General features: G+C 59.7%; 1 protein-coding gene and 1 long non-coding RNA gene across 51 annotated transcripts in view; one reads left to right on the plus strand and one right to left on the minus strand.

Annotated features, from left to right (window-relative positions):
• Positions 1–563: 563 nt before the first annotated feature.
• LOC147344696 (uncharacterized) lies at positions 564–3,030 on the plus strand. The gene is made up of 2 exons (XR_015154977.1): positions 564–701; positions 2,779–3,030. It is a non-coding gene; the product is annotated as an uncharacterized LOC147344696 (long non-coding RNA).
• A 1,915-nt stretch (positions 3,031–4,945) lies between these two features.
• The window catches only part of IQCE (IQ motif containing E), a 40,270-nt gene continuing 21,778 nt past the window's right edge, over positions 4,946–23,437 (minus strand). For 14 of the 50 annotated variants that reach the window (XR_015154967.1, XR_015154964.1, XR_015154965.1 and 11 more), the window contains 14 exons: positions 22,496–22,659; positions 20,838–20,893; positions 19,538–19,716; positions 17,809–17,913; positions 16,626–16,716; positions 15,636–15,809; positions 14,364–14,387; positions 14,083–14,179; positions 13,201–13,311; positions 12,457–12,578; positions 11,767–11,867; positions 10,854–10,940; positions 8,500–9,610; positions 7,489–7,730 (listed from right to left, as the gene is read on the minus strand). Coding sequence is in view for 34 of the 50 variants with exons in the window: in XM_086376746.1 (XP_086232872.1) it covers positions 7,577–7,730; positions 10,854–10,940; positions 11,767–11,867; positions 12,457–12,578; positions 13,201–13,311; positions 14,083–14,179; positions 14,364–14,387; positions 15,636–15,809; positions 16,626–16,716; positions 17,809–17,913; positions 19,538–19,716; positions 20,838–20,893; positions 22,496–22,659 (1,465 nt within the window). In the remaining 16 variants the exon portion in view is untranslated. Of the gene's footprint in view, positions 7,731–8,499; positions 9,611–10,853; positions 10,941–11,766; positions 11,868–12,456; positions 12,579–13,200; positions 13,312–14,082; positions 14,180–14,363; positions 14,388–15,635; positions 15,810–16,625; positions 16,717–17,808; positions 17,914–18,890; positions 19,028–19,537; positions 19,717–20,837; positions 20,894–22,495; positions 22,660–23,437 lie in introns of those variants that run through there. The other 36 variants (XM_086376754.1, XM_086376757.1, XM_086376744.1 and 33 more) reach the window with 9 other exon arrangements.

The raw sequence follows: 23,437 nt of genomic DNA on the forward strand, positions 1-23,437 counted from the left end.
CCCCTTCCTCCCCAGACACCCCAGCTGGTTCTGCGGCGTGGGCGGGGGGCGGGGGAGAGCTGGGGGTCCCATCAGGCCGGCCCGCCTGCTGCCCAGGGCCTCCCCCTGCCCTCTGGGCTCACTCCGCTCGCAGACGCCCCCACCCTCCTGCTCCCTGCCGAGGAGGCAGCTTCACTGGGCACCGGTGGCCTCGGCCGGGGGTGGGCAGCATTCACAGGCTCCTCACCAGCCCTTGGGGCCATTGTGTGCCCTCCCGGCAGCCAGCCTTCCTTCCACCTTCTGAAATGCAAATCCAGCCCCCTTGTTCTGCCAACAGCCCTTCCCCATTCCCACGGCTCCCAGCTCCCAGGGAGAAGGCTGAACTCTTCAGCAAGTGTGCCAGCCGCCCCCCTCCACCCCACCGTCTCAGCCTCTGCGTGGCCCCCGCTGCTCCAGCTGCCCCCTGCCAGTTCTGTCTCTGGGGTTGAGGGGGGTGCGGGCTGATGGTTCCCTCAGCAGGAAGACGCCCTCCCCACCTGCTCAGCCTCAGCCCCTCGCTTCCTCTTCTGGGTGTGTGTTGGGGGGGTACAGCATGTTACTGACCCCCTGGCCACTGCCCCCTCCACGCTGTGCCCCCAGGTCTCTCCTGCCAGGGCCCCCGCCGCCCTGCTGAGGAGTGCTGAGCCGAAGTCCTGCTGACCTGGAACCTGGCACCTGGGCAGGTAGGCATTGGGTGGGGAAGGGGGGTACTCCAGCCGCCCCAGAGCCCAGCCCGGGTGAGAGGCAGACTTCGCCTGCAGATGAAATCCACCTTGATGCCGAGCACAAGGTGTCTTCCCCCCCCCAGCGCCCAGCACGCTGCAAGCGTGCAGGAAATCTTAACTCGCGGGGAATGAACTCGTTTTGTGAGAGCACAAAGGAGGGAGGGGCTGATCCCTGAGAGCTTCTCAGCAGTGCGGGCTTGGCTTGGTGGAGAGGACATTCCTGGCTGGGAAACAGCCCAAATGAGGGGCCGGCTGGAGGCGGGGACGGGCCTCGTGTTTCTGGAAAGGGCGGGGAGTGGTGGGCCGAGTTGGGGCGTAGAGGGGATCCGGGGCGCCACGTGGAACGTGGAATGCACGCGAGTCTGTTGGGAGGGGAAAGGCGTGTGTTTACACTGGGTTTTACACTGAGGACCACAGAGGCAGTGTGGGGAGGAGGATCACAGGGCCTGACGCTGGAGGAACAGGGAGGGGAGGGCGGCCACCAGCCGCGTCCATCCTTCTCTTCCTCCTTAGTAACACTCTCGTTTGTGTTGAGTGCATTGCCACCCAGAATCAAAGACACTATTTCCAGGCTCCCTTGTAGCTGGATGTGCAACTGTTCTGACCAACGGGATGTAAGTGGAGGTGTTCTCAAGTGAGAGGACGCCCCCTTTTACCTTCCTGCTGGCTGAAATGCATCTGTTGTGGCTGGAGCTCAAGCAGCCACTGTGGACCACGAAGCCTTGTATTCAGAAGCGGGAGGCAACAATAAAAGAAGTGGAATCCCACAGTATTTGTCCTTTTCTGTCCGGCTTATCCCACTGAGCATCACGTCCAGCTTATCCCACTGAGCATCATGTCCGGCTTATCCCACTGAGCATCATGTCCGGCGTATCCCACTGAGCATCGTGTCCTTAAGGTCCATCCAATATTGTACCAAGTATCAGAATTTCTTTCCTTTAAAAAAAAAATCCTTATTTAGGGACTTGCCTGGTGGTCCAGTGGCTGAGACTGTGCTCTCAATGCAGGGAGGCTGGGTTTGATCCCTGGACAGGGAACAAGATCCCACTTGCTACAATTAAAAGTTTTCATGACTCAACTAAAGATCCCATGTGCCAAAAGTAAGACACAGTGAAGTCAAATAAACAAATGCTAAGAAAATAAAAATATTTATTTATATTTATTTATTGGAGCAGAGAAAGTTTTACTGCAAGGCCATGCAAGCAGACAAGATAGCTCATACCCTGGGAAGCCTCCAGCTCCTCAAAGGACTTTGGCAAAGCATTTTTACTTTATATTTTCCCCAAACTTTAAACTTTCTGTTTTGGGGTATAACCGATTTATATTTATTTATTTGGCTGTGCTGGGTCTTAGTTCCGGCCTGTGACCCCTTAGTTGAAGCACGTGCGATCTAGTTTCCTGACAGGGATCGAACCTGGGCCCGCTGCATTGGGAGCACGGAGTCTTAGCCACTGGGCCACCAGGGAAGGCCCTTCCTTCATTTTAAAGCTGAAACATATTCCACTGAATGGATGAACCCTGTTAAGATTGTCTGTTCACTCGATAGACCTGGCTAGCTTCCACCTTTGGGCTTTTGTGAATAATGTTGTAAACACGGGTGTGCAAATACCTGTTTGAGTCCATGCTGTCAACTCTTTGGGGTGTAGGTGGAGAAGTGGAATTGCTGGATCATGTGGTGAGTCTACGGACCTCCCCTGGGAGAACCCGCCTGCCAATGCAGGAGATATGAAACAGGTTCTGTCCCTGGGACGAGAAGACCCCCTGGAGGAGGGCATGGCAACCCACTCCAGTATTCCTGCCTGGAGAATCCCATGGACAGAGGAGCCTGGTGCGTTACAGTCCATGGGGTCACAAAGACTCGGACACGACTGAAGCCCCTGAGCATGCGTACATGGAGTCTATATTTGACTTTTTAAGGAATCACCATTCAACTGTCCACGACAGTTGTCATCTTAAATTCTCACCGTCAGGGCACAAGATTCCTGCCTCCCCATCTGCTCACCAACACCTGTGAGTTTTATTTTTGTTTTTATAGTAGCCATGCTAACGGGTGTGAGGCCTGTGTCATTTTGGAGAAGATGTCAAGACATCTGAAGAGAGACGGTGAGGAGGCGGCTGGAGAGCCAGGCGTGGGTGAGGAAGACTCGGCCGGGGGAGACACCTGTGGCCGTCCGCGTGGAAGGAAGAACCGAAGCCGGGGGTGATGTCACCCTGTGTTCACGAAACCAAAGTTTGCGTTGTTTTATATGATTTCAAATATGTGTCGCCAAATTAATGCATCATGAGCAAGTTGGCTTTTTCCAGTGTAATTCACCTCTATAGAAAGTATCGCAACTTTCAGGTTGGTTTTTGTGGGCACCTCAGGAGAAATGGTGGAGCTTCACACGCATCGCTCCCCGAGGCTTCAGTCAGAGTGTGTGTGTTTGCTCTGCCTGTTGCGGCGGTGTGCGGGGGGCACGGCATCATCAGGAGCTGGGCGGTGCCTGGGGTCCGAGGGGCGCCTGGGGGCTCACCAGGCTGCAGAGCAGATGCTGGGGCCTCAGAGGAGCAGCCGCTGGGGTCTGGAGACTGCGGAGGGTGAGGAGGCTGGGGGACATGGCGGGGACGCCTGTGATTCTCTGAGGTGGGGCCTCTGGCAGGGGGCAGGTTAGGGGCAAAGGTAAGTCAGCGCTGGGCTAAGCCAGGTTTGAGGCACTGGAGAGGCGTGTGTGCAATCGCCCACGTCCACACTGAGGGTTCTGGGTGTTGGGGTCAGAGTCCTGGGGACACCCATGTCTGACCGACAAGCGGAGGAAGGGTCGGTACGGGCCAGGGTGCTCGGGGAGGGGCCCCTGGGTCCCCAGCTGCAGAGAGAGGGGCCGTCCCTACGCTGAGCAGGAGACCCTCTGAGACGGACGCCAGTGGACGAGGCTGCTGTGAGCAGGGACAGCAGCCTTCTGCCGTTTCCACACGCTGCGCCCACAGCCCCCTACCCCCAGGCTGCCAGCTCTCACCCCTGCAAGCCCGGCTGGAAGGGAGGGGCCGGGAGGCCGCCTGGATGCAGCCGGGAGCCCTGGCACACACTGGACCCGCTGCTTTGAATCCGGGCTGTTCTGGGCTTCATTAGCGAATAGCTCAGGGGCTCCCCGTCTCCCTATTCAGAAAGGACACGGCACCATGGAAACGTTCCCCCAGGGCCCCAGGCAGGACCGTCTAATGCGGCTCCAGGCAGGACAGGCAGCACTGGCCAGAGGCCACGAGCTGGCGACCGGTTCCTCACCCCACATTCACACTCTGACCCAACGACAGCTGAAAGAAACCAGGGGTTTGCGTTCCGACATTTCCTCTCTCTGTTCCTCTGTGACTTTGAGGAACCTTGTATTTAAAATCATCCTGGCAGGGGCCCGCAGCCTCCAGCGAGGCTCAGGTGCTCCTTGGCAGACCAGACTGGGGCCACCTCGAAAGTGAAGAGCTGGAAGGCGTCAGGAGAGGGTCCCGTGTGTGTGCATATGTGTGTGTCCACAGGTTCACACCCGCGTGCCGCCTCTCTTCTTGTTGGGGCGGGGCATACTCCATTCTCCTCCCACCACCTCCCCTCGAGGCTGCCTCTCTGCTGCCGGACCCCAGCCTCACGCAAGAGTGGGTGCAGCAGGCTCGTGGCCAGGCTGAGGTCTGACAAGCCCTGCTCTCCTCTGCTGGAGCCTCCTGAAGCCCAGCCCGCTCCTCTGACAGCACCAAGTCTCCCAAATGAACGGCTTGCCCACAGGGCACAGGGTGACTGGCTCGGGCTGGCGCTGGAGCCAACCAGCCAGCCCTGGAAGGGCTTCAGACAAGTTCAAGGGCCCGGCAAGCCACCGCGAGCAAGCCAAGACACAGGTGCACCTCGTGCTGAGATTTTCCCACAAAATGTTGGAAAACAGTTATTTTTCTAGAAGTCAGCTTTTTGAGGGGTCCTTGGCATCTGTGTGATTCCTAAGTAAGTTATTCCTCCTCTGCTCCTAAAACAAAAATTAAAGACTGAGGGGGAGAAACCCCCCTCATTTTCACGTTGTGATGCTCATGCCCTCGCTCACAAGCGAGGAGGAGAAATCCGAAGAGACAGCAGAGGCTGCACGGCAGGAAGCTGACTGCGGGGCCCCCACCCCCAAGCCTGTGCCGTGCACAGAAGCCCAGGAGCCTTGGTGACTGCACCCCCGAGGGTCGTGCATGAAAAGCCACAGGTCTGCGGGGCAGTCCAGACAAAGACCCGCCAAACAACGTTTATTTACAAAAGCCGATACCGCGCAGAGGGAAACCTGATCCCTTCCAAAGGTTCACGGATAAGTTACGCGTAAGGTCGGGAAACTACACGGCCGTCACTGGGGACAAGTGATGGCGCCCCTCCCATGGAGGCTGCGTGCTGGCGTCACCCTGCGACTCCCTGACGAGTGAGACCTCTGGCCCTGAAGGAGGCTCGCCTGGCTCTATTAGCTGCTGACAGACCCCGGGGAGCTCGGGGAGCCCCCACTCCCCCCACCCCCGAGTCCTGGGGCAGCAGCCGGCTGACCCGGAGAAGCTGTGTACGCCCACCCTCCGGTCCTCAGAACTTCTGAGACCGAACACTGCTTCCCAAACCACAGCAGGGATTGAACTGGCTTAGGTGGGTTCTGGCGGATTTTAAATATTCAGACCTTGAGGGTGAATGTGGCTTTCCCAGAGTGTATTTACTGCTCAAGAATGAAGCAGAGCTCTGCAGCACTGGCCCCAGTCAACCTGAGCTGGTGGCTGTCCCTTTCCTAACGCACTTGGTCCTGCTGCTGGGACCAGCGCTCTGGTCCCTCTACGGGGCGACCTGATGGGGCAACGCCAGGCAGGCAGGCACTGCGGGAGGCGGGCACCGCGGGAGGCGGCCCTCTAGCCCAGGCCCTGCTCCTGTGCCGCTCAGGCCCTAGAACCCCAGCCTGAGCCCTGGGCCCTGCAAGCCCGCGGGCACCTGGCATTCCCCAGGGGACGGAGCCGCACAGTGTCAGAGGGTCACAGCCTTGCGGTCAGCCGTTCACTGAGCTGGCTGCAAGACTCCACTTTTCCTACATCAACATTGCCGGACGCAAGGAGCATAGGCATCTACGCGTTTACAATCCTCAGGGCCATTTTCTTGTAAAACTCGGGTTCGGGGGCTGACTTCGCCCAGCTCTGCTGATGGCTAGCCTGCTGCACACGGCCTGGTCTCCAGGCCCTGGGGCGGTGGTGGTGGTGTCCTGAAGGTGATCTCTGCTGCAGGGCCCAGAGCCTTGGGCTCCTAAGTAGGACTGAAGCTGAAACACCCGGTTTTGAGTGGGTTCTGGGGAGCAGGACCCCTGGGGACGAGCAGGCCCACGGGCACTGCCCCCACCACCTCTGGGTGCCTCCTACGGGCCTCAGCTGAGCCAGCACCAAGAGGAGCAGCGGACCCAGTGGACGAAACAGGGCAGAGGTCAGCCGGAATCCAGCCGCGTGAGCCATCAGTCCAATGGGGAAACAGACGGAAAACAGTGGATTTGGCGGCTCAGGGCCAAATAAAGAAAAAAATAACTCAAGCCCGGTCCCCAGCCGGCGTTTTCTCAAGCTACGGTATGAATAATACCTAAGCGGTAAAGGGGGCCGGGGTCCCCCGAGTGACCCGGGGTGAACGGGGCTGGGTTGGGAGGTTGCCGCACGCATGAGCCAGAACCACACAGGCTCCTTGGGCCACACACCTCGTCGGTGCTGGAGCCAGAAGCTTCTGACCACCAAGAGGAGGGCCAAGAGATTCCTGAGAGGAGGACACGTCTGAGCCGGAGCCCCTGAGGTTCAACACCAGGAGCTGTAGGTGGGGGGGCTGGGGGTCGGCGGGGACGAGACCCAGGGTGTGGGCAGGCCCCTGGGCTCAGCTGAGAGCCGGCTTTGTGCCGTGAGCCCTCCCTGAGCTGCACGGCCCGCCCCGGGAGAGGCTGGGCAGCAGCCCTGGGTGTTGGGGGCCTGGACGCCCTTAGGCTCCCCCCGTCAGCCAGGGCTGATCTCCCAGACAGGAAGCAGACCCGAGCTCCTAAAAGGCCCTCATGTCCACTCCCGCCCCAGGCTGCGGCCCCTCAGAGCTGGGGTCTGCATGCGGTGGGCGCGCGGGGCAGCCCCACGGAGTCTGTAGCACCTGCCGCTGGGCTTGGGGGACAGCAACCCCCCTGCACCAGCTGTGTGCTGTAGAAGCGGCCTTGATGCTGCTTCTGTGACTGTAATTTGGTATTTTTTTAAGGCTTATTCCACTCAGTGACCAACCTACCCCCAACCCCTGACTGGGATCAGTGCCCCAAGGGAAAGTGGCAGAAGAGCCTGTGTGTGGGGGGGTGAGGCACATGGGCCATCTGGGGGCCCTGATGTTGCCGACGTCTCCGGAACTGCGTTCTGTCTCAGGAATGGAGAGACTTCCCTGACTGTAGGCCTGTCTCCTGCTCACTCGCTCTTCCAAAAGGCACAGCAGGTGCGTCCAGCTTGACCCGCTGGCAGAGCCGTCCGGAGGGTGATGGAGCGCCGTCGACGGTGCTGTCCATGTCTCGGCCACAGGGGCCCGAAGGGGCCATGCAGACCGTCTCTGTGGGCTCCCTGCAGCCCTCTAGTACGAGGAGAAAGTCTGTGGGCTCTGAAGACCACCGCGGGAGGGGCAGCCAGGGGTCAGAACAGGGCGACCCCTTCCCAAAGGTAAAGGAAAGGCCTTGGGTCCCTTCAACAAACAAGCAAAGGGGCAAACAGAGAGAAGAGGCAGGGAAGGCCGAGGTGTCCAGCAGGTAGCGTTCTTTTCCTAACAAGATACATTACTCTCCAATCTTTAGCCTGTCCTCTGAGCCCGGCGTCCCTGACGGGCGTCACGGCATGCAGGCCAGCCCGGGGCCTAGGGCAGGCAGGCGCTCTTCCTCGTGGGCAGAGACGGTGCTAGGACGATCTCGTCGGAGTCGTCGGAGTTCACATCCTCCGCGGGTGTGGGTGCCATGGGCTGCAGTCCCGAGACGGGGGGCTCCGCTGAAACACAGACGGGGGGTGTCAGGGCCACGCTCGGGGCCCCGGGGTGGACGACCGGCCCGCTCCCCACTGCACAGCCACCCCCCGAGACAGGGGACTCCACTGAAACAGAGACAGGGGGCATCACGACCACGCTCGGGGCCCCTGGGTAGACGACCGGCCCGCTGCCCGCTGCACAGCCCCGCCCCCACGCTCAGCACCAGCAGGTTGGCAAGGCACCCACGAAAGGGAGGGGACACGGGGCTGTGGCGGGAATTCTCCACGAGTCGCCCTTCTGGCAGAGTCCAGGGGTCTGGTGGCCGGTGGCCCCAGCGTCCGCAGGAGGACATGAGCCCTGAGGAGGAGGGGGTGGGACTGGACGGGAGATCTGGGGACCACTGTGACTATCCACTCCTTTTCCCACACACGACTACGCTCTCCATCCCCCAGCTGAGGCGAGGCTGGGGCACTGCCTGCGGGCCACCCTGCAGACCACCTCCAGCCTCCATGGCCCCTGGATAGGGAGCGAGGGAGGGGCCGGGGCGCCTTGCTCTCACTGCTCCGCAGAGTGGAATAAAAGAGGCGCCGATCCCCGATCTGAGATAAAAGAAGGGAGGAAATTACGGCCCAGCCGCTCTGCACATGCTGTGACGGGCCAGCTTTTTCTCTGTAACTTCCAAGAAAATGATTAAAGTGGAAGCTTCTGAAATTAAAAACATCAGTTTTCGAGGTTATCTTCAGTTATTTTCCTTTAAAAATACTCTCACAATCAGATCAGAGAGGCACTCACTGTCCAGTTTTCATGGAGACTGCTTCCTCGTGTGAATAGGAGGCCTGACAGAGACCTGCGAAGGTGCCCATCAGGCAGGAGGGACAGCGGCCGCTTCAAAATGACACACGTTTAAGGAGAGGAGAAAAAGGCGGCACAAACAGACACTTCAGCCCTGATCGAAGCCTCTAAAGGTCACCCAGCGTGGGGTCTGCTGACATCAGAGTGAAACTGGGTTCTGGAGGAAAACGTGCCGGCGTGGGGAGCTTGATGAGTGAGGTCTGGGAGGGAATGTCCAAGGTGGCTGTCCCGGCTCTAACAGAGCCGGGGGGTACTGAGCCGGACAGAGGGCGACGTCAAACGTGGGGCTTCCAGGTCAGTGAGGACGGCTTTCTTGCCTCTCCCTGCCATCCTTCGGAACTCTGCCTTCAAATGGGTATATCGTGCCTTCTCTCCTTTGCCTTTAGCTTCTGTTCTTCTCTCAGCTATTCGTAAGGCCTCCTCAGACAACCATTTTGCCTTTCTGCATTTCTTTTTCACGGGGATGGTCTTGATCACTGCCTCCTGTACAATGTCACGAACTTCGAACCTCTGTCTATAGTTTTTCAGGCACTCTGTCTATCAGATGTAATCCCTTGAATCTATTTGTCACTTAGGGATTTGATTTAGGTCATACCTGAATGGTCTGGTGGTTTTCCCTACTTTCTTCAATTTAAGTCTGAATTTGGCAATAAGGAGTTCATGATCTGAGTCACAGTCAGCTCCCGGTCTTGTTTTTGCTGACTGTGTAGAGCTTCTCCATCTTTGGCTGCAAAGAATATAATCAGTCTGATTTCGGTGTTGTCCATCTGGTGATGTCCATGTGTAGAGTCTTCTCTTGTGTTGTTGGAAGAGGGTGTTTGCTATGACCAGTGCGTTCTCTTGGCAAAACTCTATTAGTCTTTGCCCTGCTTCATTCTGTACTCCAAGGCCAAATTTGCCTGTTACTCCAGTACCTCTTGACTTCCTACTTTTGCATTCCAGTCCCCTATAATGAAAAGGACATCTTTTTTGGGTGTTAGCTCTAGAAGGCTGTAGATTCTCCAAGCCAGGCTTCAACAGTACGTGAACGGTGAACTTCCAGATGTTCAAGCTGGATTTAGAAAAGGCAGAGGAACCAGAGATCAAATTCCCAACATCTGTTGGATCATCAAAAAAGCAAGAGAGTTCCAGGAAACATCTACTTCTGCTTCATTGACTACATCAAAGCCTTTGACTGTGTGGATCACAACAAACTGTGGAAAATTCTTCAAGAGATGGGAATACCAGACCACCTGACCTGCCTCCTGAGGAATCTGTATGCAGGTCAAGAAGCAACAGTTAGAACTAGACATGGAACAACAGACTGGTTCTAAATCGGGAAAGGAGTGCGTCAAGGCTGTATATTGTCACCCTGCTTATTTAACTTATATTCAGAGGACATCATGTGAAATGCCAGGCTGGATAAAGCACAAGCTAGAATCAAGACTGCTGGGAGAAATATCAATAACCTCAGATATGCAGATGACATCACCCTTAAGACAGAAAGCGAAGAAGAGCTAAAGAGCCTCTTGATGAAAGTGAAAGAGGAGAGTGAAAAAGCTGGCTTAAAACTCAACATTCAGAAAACTAAGATCATGGCATCTGGTCCCATCACTTCATGGCAAATAGATGGGGAAACAATAGAAACAGTGAGAGACTTAATTGTTTTGGGCTCCAAAATCACTGCAGATGGTGACTGCAGCCATGAAATTAAAAGATGCTTGTTTCTTGAAAGAAAAGCTATGACCGACCTACACAGCATATTAAAAAGCAGAGACATTACTTGGCCAACAAAGGTCCATCTAGTCAAAGCTATGGTTTTCCAGTAGTCACGTATGGATGTGAGAGTTGGACCATAAAGAAAGCTGAGTGCTGAAGAATTGATGCTTTTGAACTGTGGTGTTGGAGAAGACCCTTGAGAGTCCCTTGGACTGCAAGGAGATCCAACCAGTCCATCCTAAAGGAGATCAGTCCTGGGTGTTCATTGGAAGGATTAATGCTGAAGCTGAAACTCCAATCCTTTGGCCACCTGATTTGAAGAACTGACTCACTGGAAAAGACTGATGCTGGGAAAGATTGAGGGCGGGAGGAGAAGGGGAGGACAGAGGATGAGATGGCTGGATGGCATCACCAACCTGATGGACCTGAGTTTGAGTAAATTCCGGAGTTGGTGATGGACATGGAGGCCTGGCGTGCTGCAGTCCATGGGGTCGCAAAGAGTTGGACACGACTGAGCGACTGAACTGAACTGAACTGACTTCCAGGTTAGATGAGCCTGGAGGGCAGGGGCCTTGGCCACGGGATCCCACACTCACCGGAGCAGGGTGGCGGCCTCGGCGCCCCGTCCTCTGGAGCCGGCCCCTTGGCGGTCTCCCTGCCGCTGCCCTCGCTGTCTCCCTGCCCTGCGGTGGCACGCAGACAGAGGCTGTCATCTGCACAGACTCGTGGTCACACCACACGTCTTCCCACCCGTCTTGGTCAGAAATGCCGCTCCTTTTGTAGCTTTTCCTTGATGGGAAGCGCCCTTCCCTCCCCGCGACCCCCTTTCCGCGAGTCCATCTTCACGACCTCAGGGCTCAGCCCTGAAAGCCCATCTCGGGAGGTTCCCGCCTGCAGGCCTTGCTCCCGAGCCAGGCTGAGGACCGTGCTTTTGGTCTGGTGACCGCTCTGACCCCAAACACTGCCTCTGCCCATCTCTGGCCTCACGGTCCAAGCAAGTACAGATGGAGCCTTCCCAGTTACAGGAGGGAAGGGCTTGGAGGACAGTCGGGATCAGCTTTCGGGCCAAAATCGACGGGCAAGTGGTCTCGCCCCGTGCTCTGTCTCACACAGGAGGGCCCGGCCGCGAGGGCCTGAGTGCAGAGCGGGGCAGAGCGGGGGCAGGCCTCTCCTCGGGCGGCCACCCCACCGCTCCAGGGGTTTCTGCGCTGACGGCTGGCAGGTCTTAAGCAGGCAGAAAAGGAAATACAGTTTTGCTTAAAAGCAACAAACAGGAAAAACACTGGCCCAAAGGAGGGAAACCACCTCACTGTGGTTAGAGCTGAGAATAAAAATCAAAGCCACAAAGCTCGGACCGTGCGGCTGGTGGTCACTGACCCTGGACCCAGCTCCGGGCCCAGCCCCCTGACGCGACTACACGGGCTGGCTCCCGGGAGGCTGGCAGCTCTTTCAGTGTCCACCTCAGAAGGCCAGCCACCCCCGTGTGAAACCCAAACGAAATGCACTTACCGGGACCGGCCGCAGGGCAGGGTGGAGAGCAGGGGGCCCTGGGGGGTGGCTGGGCCGGCCTGTCGGGAACCGCAGCAGTACTGGCCCCGGGACCGGGGTGGCTGGGGAGAGAGACACCTGCCGGCTCAGACCTCACGCAGGCCAGCCCCAGGCCGGCAGCTGGGGCCCCAGAGCCGCGGCCAGCACGGCCAGCCGGCACCCGACAGGCCCAGGTCCTGAGATGGGGGCTGTGAGGGACCTCAGACGTGCCCCCCACCTCCCGGCCTGGGCCCCGACCCGAGCTCCGCCCCTGGCCCGCAGTCAACGCCACTTGGCCGAGTCGAGGGCTGTGGGGCTCTGTCCAGAGGGAAGGGAGCTGTGGACAAGAGTGAGGGTGGATGAGGGGAGCTCTGACGACACCCCCGTCTTCCTGAACACGGCTCAGGCCACGATCTCCTCCAGGAAGAAACAGGGTCTCAGGACAGGCCACAGCCAGTCTGCAAACCAGTGGCTCCCAGAGCCGCATGGACTCTAACGCTTCCAGCGAGAGGAAACAGTTCCACGAAGGGCTCCTCTGAGGACGGGAGCCTGGGGCCCCCAGCAGCGAGAGGCGGGTGGAACACGCTCCGGTCCCTCACCCTGTGCCTCCCTGGATGGCAGCCTGCTCCCACCCGGTGGTGTCTGGACACAGGGGCCTGCAGGTGGACCGACCTGTGCCTGGCCCGTGCCAGGTGTGCCCGGAAGGCAGACTGGATGATGGTGACGGCCTCCTCTTGCCACGGGTCTCCCTCGGCCTGGGCAGCAGGGCTCGGGATGCGGGGCTCGGGCGAGTCCTGGGGCGCAGGGAGCGGGGGAGGGAACCGTCTGAGACTCCTGCCCCCTCCCGCACGGTAAGGCCCGTCACCCTCGACCCTCAGCGCAATCTGATTCAGGTGGTTCCTCTCGTTACTTAGGTTAATTCTTAAGACTCTAGAGATCCTTAAAATTTATGTCTTGTGGTTCACAGGGTTGGGGGTGCTCCTATCCCACTTTAGGCCTGTCTTGACCCTGCAGTGGAGACGGTACTCCATGTCCCAGCGCCTCCACGCCACTCAGCTCCTGAGCTCAACCCTGCCAGGTGCCCAGGGGCAGGGGCCAGGGGCACACCCAGGGCAGGGCAGGATGCCAGGGCCTGGAGACGCCTGCACTTGCCCTGTTTTGATTTTTGGATGTGGACCAATCTTAAAGTCTTTATTGAATCCCTTACAATATTGCTTCTGTTTTCCGTGTTTTGGCCATAGGCATGGGGGATCTTATCCCCCCGACCAGGGACTAAACCCACACCCCCGGCTTTGGAAGGTGGTGTCTTAACCACAGGACCGCCAGGGAGGTCCCAGAGCTTGTCGGTGGATGGAGTGTGAGAAGAGATGGAGAGAGAGAGAGAGGGCTCGGGTCCGAGGGCAGCCCCGATGGTACCTGGGTGGGAGGGCTCGGCATCCTGGGGGGTTCTGAGACACAAGCTGCCCTGGACAACAGCCTCGCCCGAGCTAGATGCCCCCGGAAAGCTGCCTGCAGCACGGTAGCCGCCTGGCAAGAGAGACAGACAGACAGAGGTCAGTTTCCCTGGAAGAGGCGAGGCTCCCGCAGCAGGGGTCCTGTCAGCAGAGAAGGCACCCCGCTTCTTCCTGCCCTTGAGGCTCCTGCTCCTCACTCGCCCCGGACCTCTCCCAGCCAGAAACATGCCTGGCCTCCACAGAGAACCGGCCCAGACGCTGGACCCCACGGTAAAGCAAATCCTGGAATACAAACGAATCGTCGGGTAGAGGCTCTCCCGTCTCACCACTAGTGTGAGTCCGTTACCAGGTGCGTTTGCTACCGAGGTAGTTACTCCATTTCCCACACTTCATTCTGTGTGTGTCTTTGTGGTCGAGCAGGGTAGAGCGTGACCTCACACTATCGCAGAGGAGTGATTTATCCTTTAACCTTGCTCTTGAGCGCTTTTCTCTAGAAACTTGCGTGAACGCTTTGTAAGCTCTGGGATCAATAGGCCGGGTTTTAGGAGCGGTGCTGTCATTTCCATGATCCCGCTTCTAGCCCCGGTCAGCAACAGCAGAGCCCGAGGACGGGCCTGCAGCCCTTGTGAGGCTCGGGAGAGCGGCAGCCTAGGTGCCCGCGTCCTGGGCACACCCTGGCTCTCCCCTTCCCAGTGGGCTCCGCTCGTGACAACTCTGCCCGGGTGCCCTTCCTCTCCTCCCGGTCCGGCGAGGCCTCTCCTCCTCAAGGCCCCGTGCAGGGACGCCCCGGCCGGGCAGGCGGGACCGGTGGCCCCACGGCGCCGGGGGCGTGCCCTGAACCCACCTTCCAGCCTGGACTGGCCTGCCTTACGGTCCGTGCTCCGAGGGCCCTCAGCTCGCGGATGCAGAACTGAGGTCCGCACGAGTGTGCTGAGGGGATGCTGTGAGTGAGACGGAAGTGTGAAATCATCCACGCACCAACTGCACACTAGCAGCACTCAAGTGTTTCGACTCGGTGTTGGGGTCTAGCCTGATTTCGTGAAGACAGGGACCCCCTCCCCCACAGGCAGTGGAACCAAAGTGCAAACATGTGTTTTGGAAATTGGTGAAATAAAACTTGCTTACTTCATCCAGAAGAGCCCTTTCTTTCTGAAAGAGAGAGAAAAGTGGCGAGTTAACACGAGGGTGAGCTTTTTGCAGTGCTGTGTCTGTTTCTCGAGCCCACCCTCCCCCCACCCACACCACGGTGCCGGCCTCCCTGACTCCCTGGGAGCAGCAGGTGGAGCTGGGGGAGCCGGACACGCCTGCAGCAGCGAGGGCGAAGCGGGTGGCCACGGTCAGGACGGCAAATCACTGCGGAAAACGCGGCCTGGTGGGGGTGTCTGCCGTGAAGTGACTCGTGGGGATGTGCTGTGACGGGGCTGTCTGAGGCTCTGGACGAGGGAGGCCCCCAGCTGGAGCCGTCCGAGCACAGGGTGCCCTCTGTGGAGGACACGCTCACCCTAACCCTAACCCGTGCAGGCTCTGGGTCCCTGGCTCCCGAGCCTGAACACGCATCAGAATCTCGGGGGCAAGCGTCTCGAGTGTGGCCACAGTCCTGCGGTTTGCAGCATGTCCTTATTCAGAGAAGATACACACGGAGGCCTCATAACATCTAAAACTTACTTGCAAACAATTCCAGAAAAAAACAGCACGTGTGGAAAATAATCATGACTAAATGTTAACTCTTGTTGAATCGAGGTGGTGGGCAAGAATCAGAACCTCACTGAATGCACTGAATCCTTTCAACTTGCTGTGTTTTGCACACTTCTGTAATAAGTCGGGAAGAAATTACAATAACAAACCTCCACTGCCTACTTTCTGGAGCTAAGATTTTACAACGTTCAGGTAAGCAGAGAACTCTGGTTGTGCTTGTCCGGCTGGGGGAACGAGGACTGAGCTGCGTTTCATAAACCGGAGGGCTCCCGTAGGGCCCTCCACCATCAGAGAGCCCCTGCCCTCTCTGCAGGCCACGCGGGGGTCCCCCCAGGGCTCGGGTCCGCAGTCCTCGCTGCCCCAGCTCACAGGCACCAGTGCGGGCCCACGGCCCCCTGGCCCGGCCCGCCTCCTCCCCCCAACCCCCAACAGCCTCTCCCTGCCCCTAACAAAACGCGGTCCCAGGAGCCCTGCGGAAGGGCAGGAACACACTTGGGGGAGAGGATGTGCCCGGAGCCAGCGTTCCAGGGAGCCGGGGACCCGGCCCGCCACTGCGTGAGCCCACCAGGAGGGTGACAGAGCCTCCAGACCTGCCGCTGCACCCCCAACTCCCACACGCCTCCAAGCGCGCCTCCCTCCCGCCCGTCCACGCTCACACCCTGCCTCCCGCCAGCGGGTGGAGCAGGGCCGCGGGGCGCTCACCTGCCGCTGGTACCCCTTCCACCTGCGCTGCAGGACTCTGGCGGCCTCGTCTCTCCTCCCCTCTGAGCAGGTGGAGGGGGGCCAGGAGGAGCCCCCCTGGCTCCAGTCTGGCTCAGCATCAGGCTGGGAGGGGCTGGCGGTGGGGCTGGGAGGCTGGCTGGGTTCTTCATGGGTCTGCAGGGAATTCAAGGTGAGAAGGATGAGCTCCAGGGGGTCGGGGGGGCAGAGAAGATGGCCTTCGGGCAGGCGGTGGCAGGATATGAGAACACCGGAGACGCTTATCAGACCAGACTCTCTAATTTAGAGGAAACTGTGTCCACAGTGCTCAGAGGCCCACGGGTGTACACGGTAAAGCCCGGCTTTCGTGAGCCCTGTGACTGGGGAACGCTCTCCCGTGAGGCGGCAGGCCCCGTGGTGCCACCAGGGTGACCGCGACGCCCTGTCTGGGTTCGTGCACCTGGGCATCTGTGCGCGAGTGTCCGCCTCGCGGGGGTCCTGTCACGGTCTTCCCTCCAGTGCAGTACGGGATTACGTAGGTGGGACTTCTGAGATAAAAGGCAAGAGATCCCTAGCTTGGTTTTTAAGGGGGAAAGAATCAAGAATTGCTATCACGACCATAAAAATCGCACTTATTTCTACTATTTTAGGGTCCACATTTATTATCTACAGGGAAACTTCTCTGTAAACAGAAAAACATTTGGACTTTCTCACGGGAAGACCGCAGGCTCTGTGCAGACAAGTGCTTCTCAGTGGAGAAGTCCGTGGGGCGAGCTGATACAAGTGGTATGATGAACTGACCGTCGTCGGTTAGTCCAGAAGCCCAGGACTCAATGGCACCACTCATAGAAACCGACAGTGATGGTAAAACGAGACTGTCACCGAGGGCTTCCGGAGAAACCGCGGGTGTGGGAACAAGTGGGACCTCGGAGCGTCAGCTTAGGGCTCCCCCACCTCCCCGCACCGGCAGGAGGTGAAAACAGACAGCCCTACCTCGGGAGCCGCCGCCACGGGCTCATCTTCCTCGTCCTTCTTACTTCCTTCCAGCTCCTGAAACTTCCTGGTCAGCGTCTGAACCTCCTCTCTAAGGTGAGAAGGGGGAGGACACCTCACCTGCCATGACGCTGTGTCAGCGTCTGGAAGTGACAGCAGGGGGCTGCCTACCGAGCCCCGTAGGCCCGGGGGACCCCACGGCCGCTCACGGGAGGAACTGAGGTGACCAATGACTAGGTAATAAACAGCGGGAATGGGAGATACAACGCATGTCCTGGCCACAGATCTCAAAGGTAAAGTAAAAACAGTTCTTCACCACATACCCGCCCATTCTGATTTACTTTAATTCTAGGCTTCTGACAACGTCTAGTCACGTTTATTCTGAAAATAGTATTTGTTTGTTCCTTTCAGTAATGTGTATCTTACTAATTATTCTGAGCACCAAATATTTCTGCTTGGATTTCTAATCTACTTTTGGGGCCTTTGTTATTGAGATAAATTCACAGAACCCCAAGCCCACGTTTTTGAAGTGTGCAGTTAAGTGGGTTCTCACTCACAGCGCTGTGCAGGCGTCATCACTGCCCAATTCCAGGGCGCTTCCGTCCCCTAGAAAGGAGCCCTTTAACCTGACACTCACTCCCTCCCCCACCCCACAGCAACCACCATCCGCTGTCTTCTCGAGGAATCTGCCTGCTCCGGGTACTTCCGAATCAGACGGTCTGAGAGCGTCTCCGCCTGCCTCTGTCACGGCATCACGTTTCTGAGGCTGGCCCATGTTGCAGCAGGGGTTGGCCTCACTCCTCTCTAAGGATGTACTTCAGGTTTTAAATCTGATGGACATTTGCCTCGTTTCTACGTTTTGTCTCCTGGGTCTTATCCTGACCAGGGTGTGGAATCCGGGCGTGTTCTGAGGCTGCCCAGGAAGACATGCTGGAGGAGGGGGGCCGTGAAGCCCAAGAGCCAACACCGGCCTGACCGTGAGGGGCCTCTCCCCGGAGGCCGGGTGTTCACCCTGAAGGCAGCAGCAAAGCCATGAAAGACGTCAGGAGAGCCGCCGTGTGATCAGGCTGGAGCTTTACGAGAGCCGCTCTGGGCCCAGGGCGGGGGTGGGCCTCGGGGGGGGGCAGGCAGGGAGGTGGGGACAGCCTGGCACCACGTGGCTTCCTGATCCTCGCCCGCTCACCTCAACGCCTTCTCTCTCTCTCTTCTCTCCCTCTCTCCCTCCTTCATGCTTTCCAGCTCCTTCTCCAGCTCGGCCTTCGTCTGCAGCAGCTGCTTCACCTCCAAACTGAACAAGAACCAGAGACGTTTCAGCGTCACTGAAACAGGCTCACAGTGCCGGGGTCATCGGAGCAGGGGGAGCTCTCGGAAAAACCAGTGGGTCCGGCCTCCTCGCTTCTGCGCAGACGAGGGCGCCGACAGGCCCTTCTGGGTGACGCTGGGAGCCCGGGGCCGCCTCGTCCGCTCAGCCGTTTACCGAGCACCTGCCTGTGCCAGTGGCGGCCAGGAGCAGGGCGGCCGCATGAGGCGCAGGCCCCGCTGTCGCGGGCGTCACCAGCCCAGGCACAGGCATTAGCCAGGGTCACACTGTTCGGTGATCGACCTGCACTCAGATAAGAGCTCCTGGGGCTGGCAGTGGGGGGTGCAGCCTGAGCCGGGGACGGGGGTCCCCCGGCATCTCCCCCCAAGCTCTCCCGTGCCCCACAGGTGACACGTGGCCAAGAACGTGGCTTTAAAATGTTCCACTGCTCACTGAGGTGGTGACCTCACACGAATGAGATACATGCATGAGTCACGTCGTAAAGGCTCAATGAGTAGAAACTGTTATCACGTCACGCGGTGGCTTAGATCATCAGAGATGCTCTTCAGTGTGCCAGAGAAAGTGGAAGTGAAAGTCGCTCAGTCGTGTCGGACTCTTTGCGACCCCGTGGATTACAAGGTCCATAGAATTCTCCAGGCCAGAGTACTGGAGTGGGTAGCTGTTCCCTTCTCCAGGGGATCTTCCCAACCCAGGATCGAACCCAGGTCTCCCGCATTGCAGGCAGATTCTTTACCAGCTGAGCCACAAGCACAATGGCTCCTAATGTTTATAAACCCAGCACACGGGTGCACTGTCAGACTTCCACTGCAGGTGAAATCATTTGCCTTCTGCTGTGAACCACAGACCTAAACGTGCACAGAATCGGGGAGGGGGCTCTCGGAAGACAAAGCCGGGTTCAGGAGACGTGGGCAGGGCCCGGCTGGGCGGGGCCCGAGGGTCTCTACCTCTAAGAGGTCCTGTGTGACGCTGAGGCTGCTGGCCCCCAGGCCACGCTCTGAGCAGCAAGGCCTGAGAAACAGCATTTCCGAAGTGCAGCTGGAGAAGCCACAGGTGAACAGGAGACAGGCGTGTCTTCTGTGGGCTACAGAGCCAGAGGCGAGAGAGCAGAGAGGAAATAAACCAGACCTCAAGGCTCTGCTGTCCACATGCTCACAGTCGCCCTGACGACTCTGTGCTCTTCAGCACCAGGGCCTTTTCTGAGGCACAGATTAGAGATCGTGAGCAGAGCACGGAATCTTTAAACCCCTGTGTGTGAGCTCTAATGGAGGGCCGACATTTTACACAGACCAATGAAAGTAAGTTCTTCTCTAAGAAAGAATTTGGAAAGCCCTCTGGAATTTCGTGTAAGATTTCCATGGCACTCCCCATGCATTTGATAACGAAATAGGCCAGTGAGTGCCTCCTTGTATCACCGAAGCTGCCCTCGCCTCACGGGTAAACCCTCAGAAGATTAATAACCATGTACAGAGGCTTGTGTGACAGCCGCTGTGCCCTGTGCCTCCCCAGACCCACGGGCAGCTCCGCTGCAGCGACGGCACACATCAGCGGGCGTGCCCTCCCCGCCCCCCTCGCCCTGGAGCAGGCCACCTACTCTCTCTCCTGCAGCTGGGTGTGCAGGGCGCTGCGCTCGCCCTTCAGGCTCTTCACCGCTCCGTGCAGACGCTCGTTCTCCTGCAGGTGCAACGTGGGGCTGGACGCCGAGGGGGTCAGGGAGGTCGACCTCGCCGCCTCTGAAGCCTGGGGCTTGGGGCTTTCCATCGAACTGAGTTTCTGGAGGCGACACAGGCATCTGTTAGATGTTATTTCTGATTTTACTTTCCTAGAAAAGGGACAGCAGCCAGAGGGAACCTCCACCCAGCGAGGGGGGTGGGGAAACCTCTGTGTGTGACGCGAGAAGCCTGGGACCCTGCCTGGGGAGAGGGTAGCTCCGCAGAGTCCTGGGGGCGATGGCAGGGAGTGGGCCCCAACCCCGTCACTCTCCCCCTCCAGGGTAGGGAGGCCCAGCCGGCTTGGGGCGGGCGCTGCAGCAGCTGGAGAACGTGAGCCCAGTCTGCCCCTCCCTGTGCTCGCTGGCCTGCTGGCCCCAGGATGTCTGCAATGTTCTGTCCCAGGCTGTCAACCGGACGGACAGGCCCGCTCCGAGCCTGAAGGTTCCCAGCACCCTCTCCCACCGATGTCAGCATCACCCCACGTGGAAAAACGCTGCCCACTGGCTCCTGGACTGCCTTCAGGCGCCTTGCGTTCCTGACGGGCTTCGTTCTTAAATTACCCGCAGTTTACAGAAACACTGTCTCCTGCCGTTGTAAACAGGTTCGATTTTTATTTTTACTGTTCCCCTCTAGGTTGACTCTGCTCCAACAACTGAGAGCTCTGACTCTGTGTTTTACCAATGCTGGAACAGTGTAGACACGTCTGACCAACCTCAACAGAATCAGATTCGCAAATCCACGTGGGGGACGCGAGGACCTGTTAACTGCCTGGTTGGTAAAGTGCGGATGCGCGGTTTTCTGTGAACTCAGACGCTACACAAGCGTTGAGAAACCCGCCTGGTGAGTGATGGCGGCACAGAGCCCGGGCCCGGCAGGCTGGGTCTCTGAAGGTCGGGTCCTACGCATCCCCGACGGCTACCTCCGAAGCTGGAAGTGCTGTGGCGTGCTGTGTGACCACGCCCTGCCGTCTGCGACACAAGGGCAGACTTGACACGGCCAGGCGTCCCACCCAGACCCCAAGAGTCTCCTCTGGCCAACTCATCCCATGCGTAGCTGTCCCTGGGCACAGACGGCCCCCCTTATGTCCCGGGAGCAAGGCTCCTTCTGCCCACTTCCTGGGACCTGCCCCTCTTGCATCGGCAGGGTTGGGGAGGGAAGGGCACGTAGGGGCCCACCACTCACCTTTTCCAGCTCTGCGATCCGCCGAACCAGCCGGGGCTTGCTCCAGTCTGTGTAGCCTGCTGGGACAACGGGGTGTGAGGGACACACCTCCACAGCCATCGGACGGATCCCTTCGGCCGGGACCTCCTGTCTGGGGCACAGCCAGACGGCTCCCCTCCAGGGACGGCCCCCAGCCCAGGACCCTGTGGTGCCCGCACGGCTCTGCGGTGACCACTGCTCCTTTCAGCTCCTCCGTGAGACCTCTCCTGGCTGCCCCGCCTGCCAGGACAGCCCTGCTCCGGCTCACCAGCGAGCTCTGCGGCTGATCCCAAGCCCACCCCGGCCCTCGTCCTCCCAGACCCAGCGGGACTCCTCCAGCGCCCACTCCACCCGGATCTGTGGGTGCTTGGTGTCCACTACCCGCCCAGAGGCTCCGCGGTCACCCCCCACCCCTGCTCACGGGCTGGGCATCTGTCCCCTGACCTGGTAAGTCCCAGGTCCAAGTCTCCCTCCGGGGCCCTGCCCTGACGTCACCCGTGTGCCTGACCCTCGTTGGGCCCTCGAGCACAGCCGCAGCCTCCCCCTGTGGCCCCCCCCTGCCCGCACCGACTGTAGCCAGACCTCACGCCGCTTCCCGCCACTGCGGAGCCCTGGGCCAGGCCACCAGCAGCCCCAGAGGACCCTGCAGGGTGCTGTCCTCGCGGACCCCTTTCCTGCGTGGCCTCCATGCAGCACAGGAGCGGGGCTCCTCTCCCCTCCGCACAAACCCGCTGCCCTCTGAGTGGCCTTCAAGGCCCCGTCCTCCACCGGCCCCCGCTTCCAGGGGCTGGGCGCGCTGGCTGCCTCACAGTGCCAGGCCCACTCGGGGCTCTGTGCCCGCTGCCCGGAGTGCCCCTCCCGGCTGTGGGCACGGCTGACCCCCTATCTGCCCCTTCCCAGTGCTATTTCAGCAGGTCAGCCTCTCCCACCTGCACGCACCCCCACAGCTCTGCCCAGGGCCCAGGACCGTGCTTGACCCATGGCAGGCTGGTGACACGGGGCAGCCTCCCCCCACTGCACGGGCCTCCACGGCTCTGCCTGGGGCCCAGGACCGTGCTCGGCCCACAGCAGGCTGGTGACACGGGGCAGCCTCCCCCACCCGGCACGGGGGGCCCAGGACCATGCTCAGCCCAGGGCAGGCTGGTGACACGGAGCAGCCTCCCCCCACTGCACGGGCCTCCACGGCTCTGCCCGGGGCCCAGGACCATGCCCTGCCCACGGCAGGCTGGTGACACAGGGCAGCCTCCCCCCGCTGCACAGGCCTCCACGGCTCTGCCCGGGGCCCAGGACCGTGCTCGGCCCACGGCGGGCTGGTGACGTGGGGCAGACTCCCCTACCCGGCACGGGGGGCCCAGGACTGTGCTCAGCCCAGGGCAGGCTGGTGACATGGGGCAGCCTCCCCCCACTGCACGGGCCTCCACGGCTCTGCCCGGGGTCCAGGACCATGCCCTGCCCACGGCGGGCTGGTGACACGGGACAGCCTCCCCCTCCCGCACAGGCCTCCACGGCTCTATCCGGGGTCCAGGACCGTGCTCGGCCCACGGCAGGCTGGTTGCGCGGGGCAGCGCTGCCCAGCGGGGTGGCCGAGGAAGAACAGGTCCCCTCGCATGTCCTCTGCCCCCGGGGGCCTGGGCAGGTACCCTTGATCTTGGAGGCGGTGGGGGAGTTGCTGAGCATGCGGTCCAGGTCCTCCTTCAGGCTCTGGTTCTCCTCCGTGAGCTCCTGGACGCTCCGGGACAAGCTCAGCAGGGCACTGCTCATTTTCTTCTGCCTTTTAAGGCCTATTTTCTTCTCCACTGGAGGCCTAGGAGCAACAAGACCAAGCGGGTAAGGTTCAGGTCCTGAGCTGGCCTCACACACATCCCAGGGGAGGGGCAGGCACACGGCGGCCTGGGCGCTCAGGGTGTCCTGAGCATGAAGGTGTGCGGTTCACGGGGAAGGCTGACTGCGATTCCCAGACCAGCGGACTGTCACCCTGGACAGGGGTTCACTCTTCTCATGGGCACGCCTGCCTACACGGGACTGCGTCCAGTCGTCAGCGACAGACGGAGCAACATCACCAGAAGAGCCGTGGAGGGGTCCCGCCCCTCCTGCTCCATCAGTCCTGTCCTTGGACGGCTGTTCTGATCGCGCCTCCTTCTCTGCAAAGTCTAAAGTGCGGTCAACGCTGGTTGGTTACAGACTCCTCATCTGCCAAGTTGTCTGCTCGCTAAATCTTCTCTGTGAGCGCCGGATCGACGCCTGCGGTGCCTTGTGGTATCCCCGTGGCCACCCAGGGCAGAGGGGAGGAGGCTCTGAGTCTCGGGGAGCCCGCTCCCGGCGGCGGGACAGGCACTGCCCGCGTCTGCTCTCATATCTGCTCTCAGCAGGGTGGACCACGTGGTCTTTCCCGTTTCTGGGCTGACTTCACCACTTTCCCCAGCCCCCTGCAGCGGAGTTCGTCATCGGGAGGAGCTGAGACGTGGCTCCGGGGGGATTGCGTGTGTTGGGGCTTTGCTCAGGCTCAAGCCAAGGTGGGTGGAGGGCTCAGGGCTCATGAGCTAACAATGGGCACCAAGTGAGGCGCCTTTAGACAGAAACAC

The sequence above is a fragment of the Bos grunniens genome, chromosome 25 (assembly GCF_055505025.1).
Source record: "Bos grunniens cultivar Pamir isolate PY7600 chromosome 25, Bosgru_T2T1.0, whole genome shotgun sequence".
NCBI lineage: Eukaryota > Metazoa > Chordata > Mammalia > Artiodactyla > Bovidae > Bos > Bos grunniens.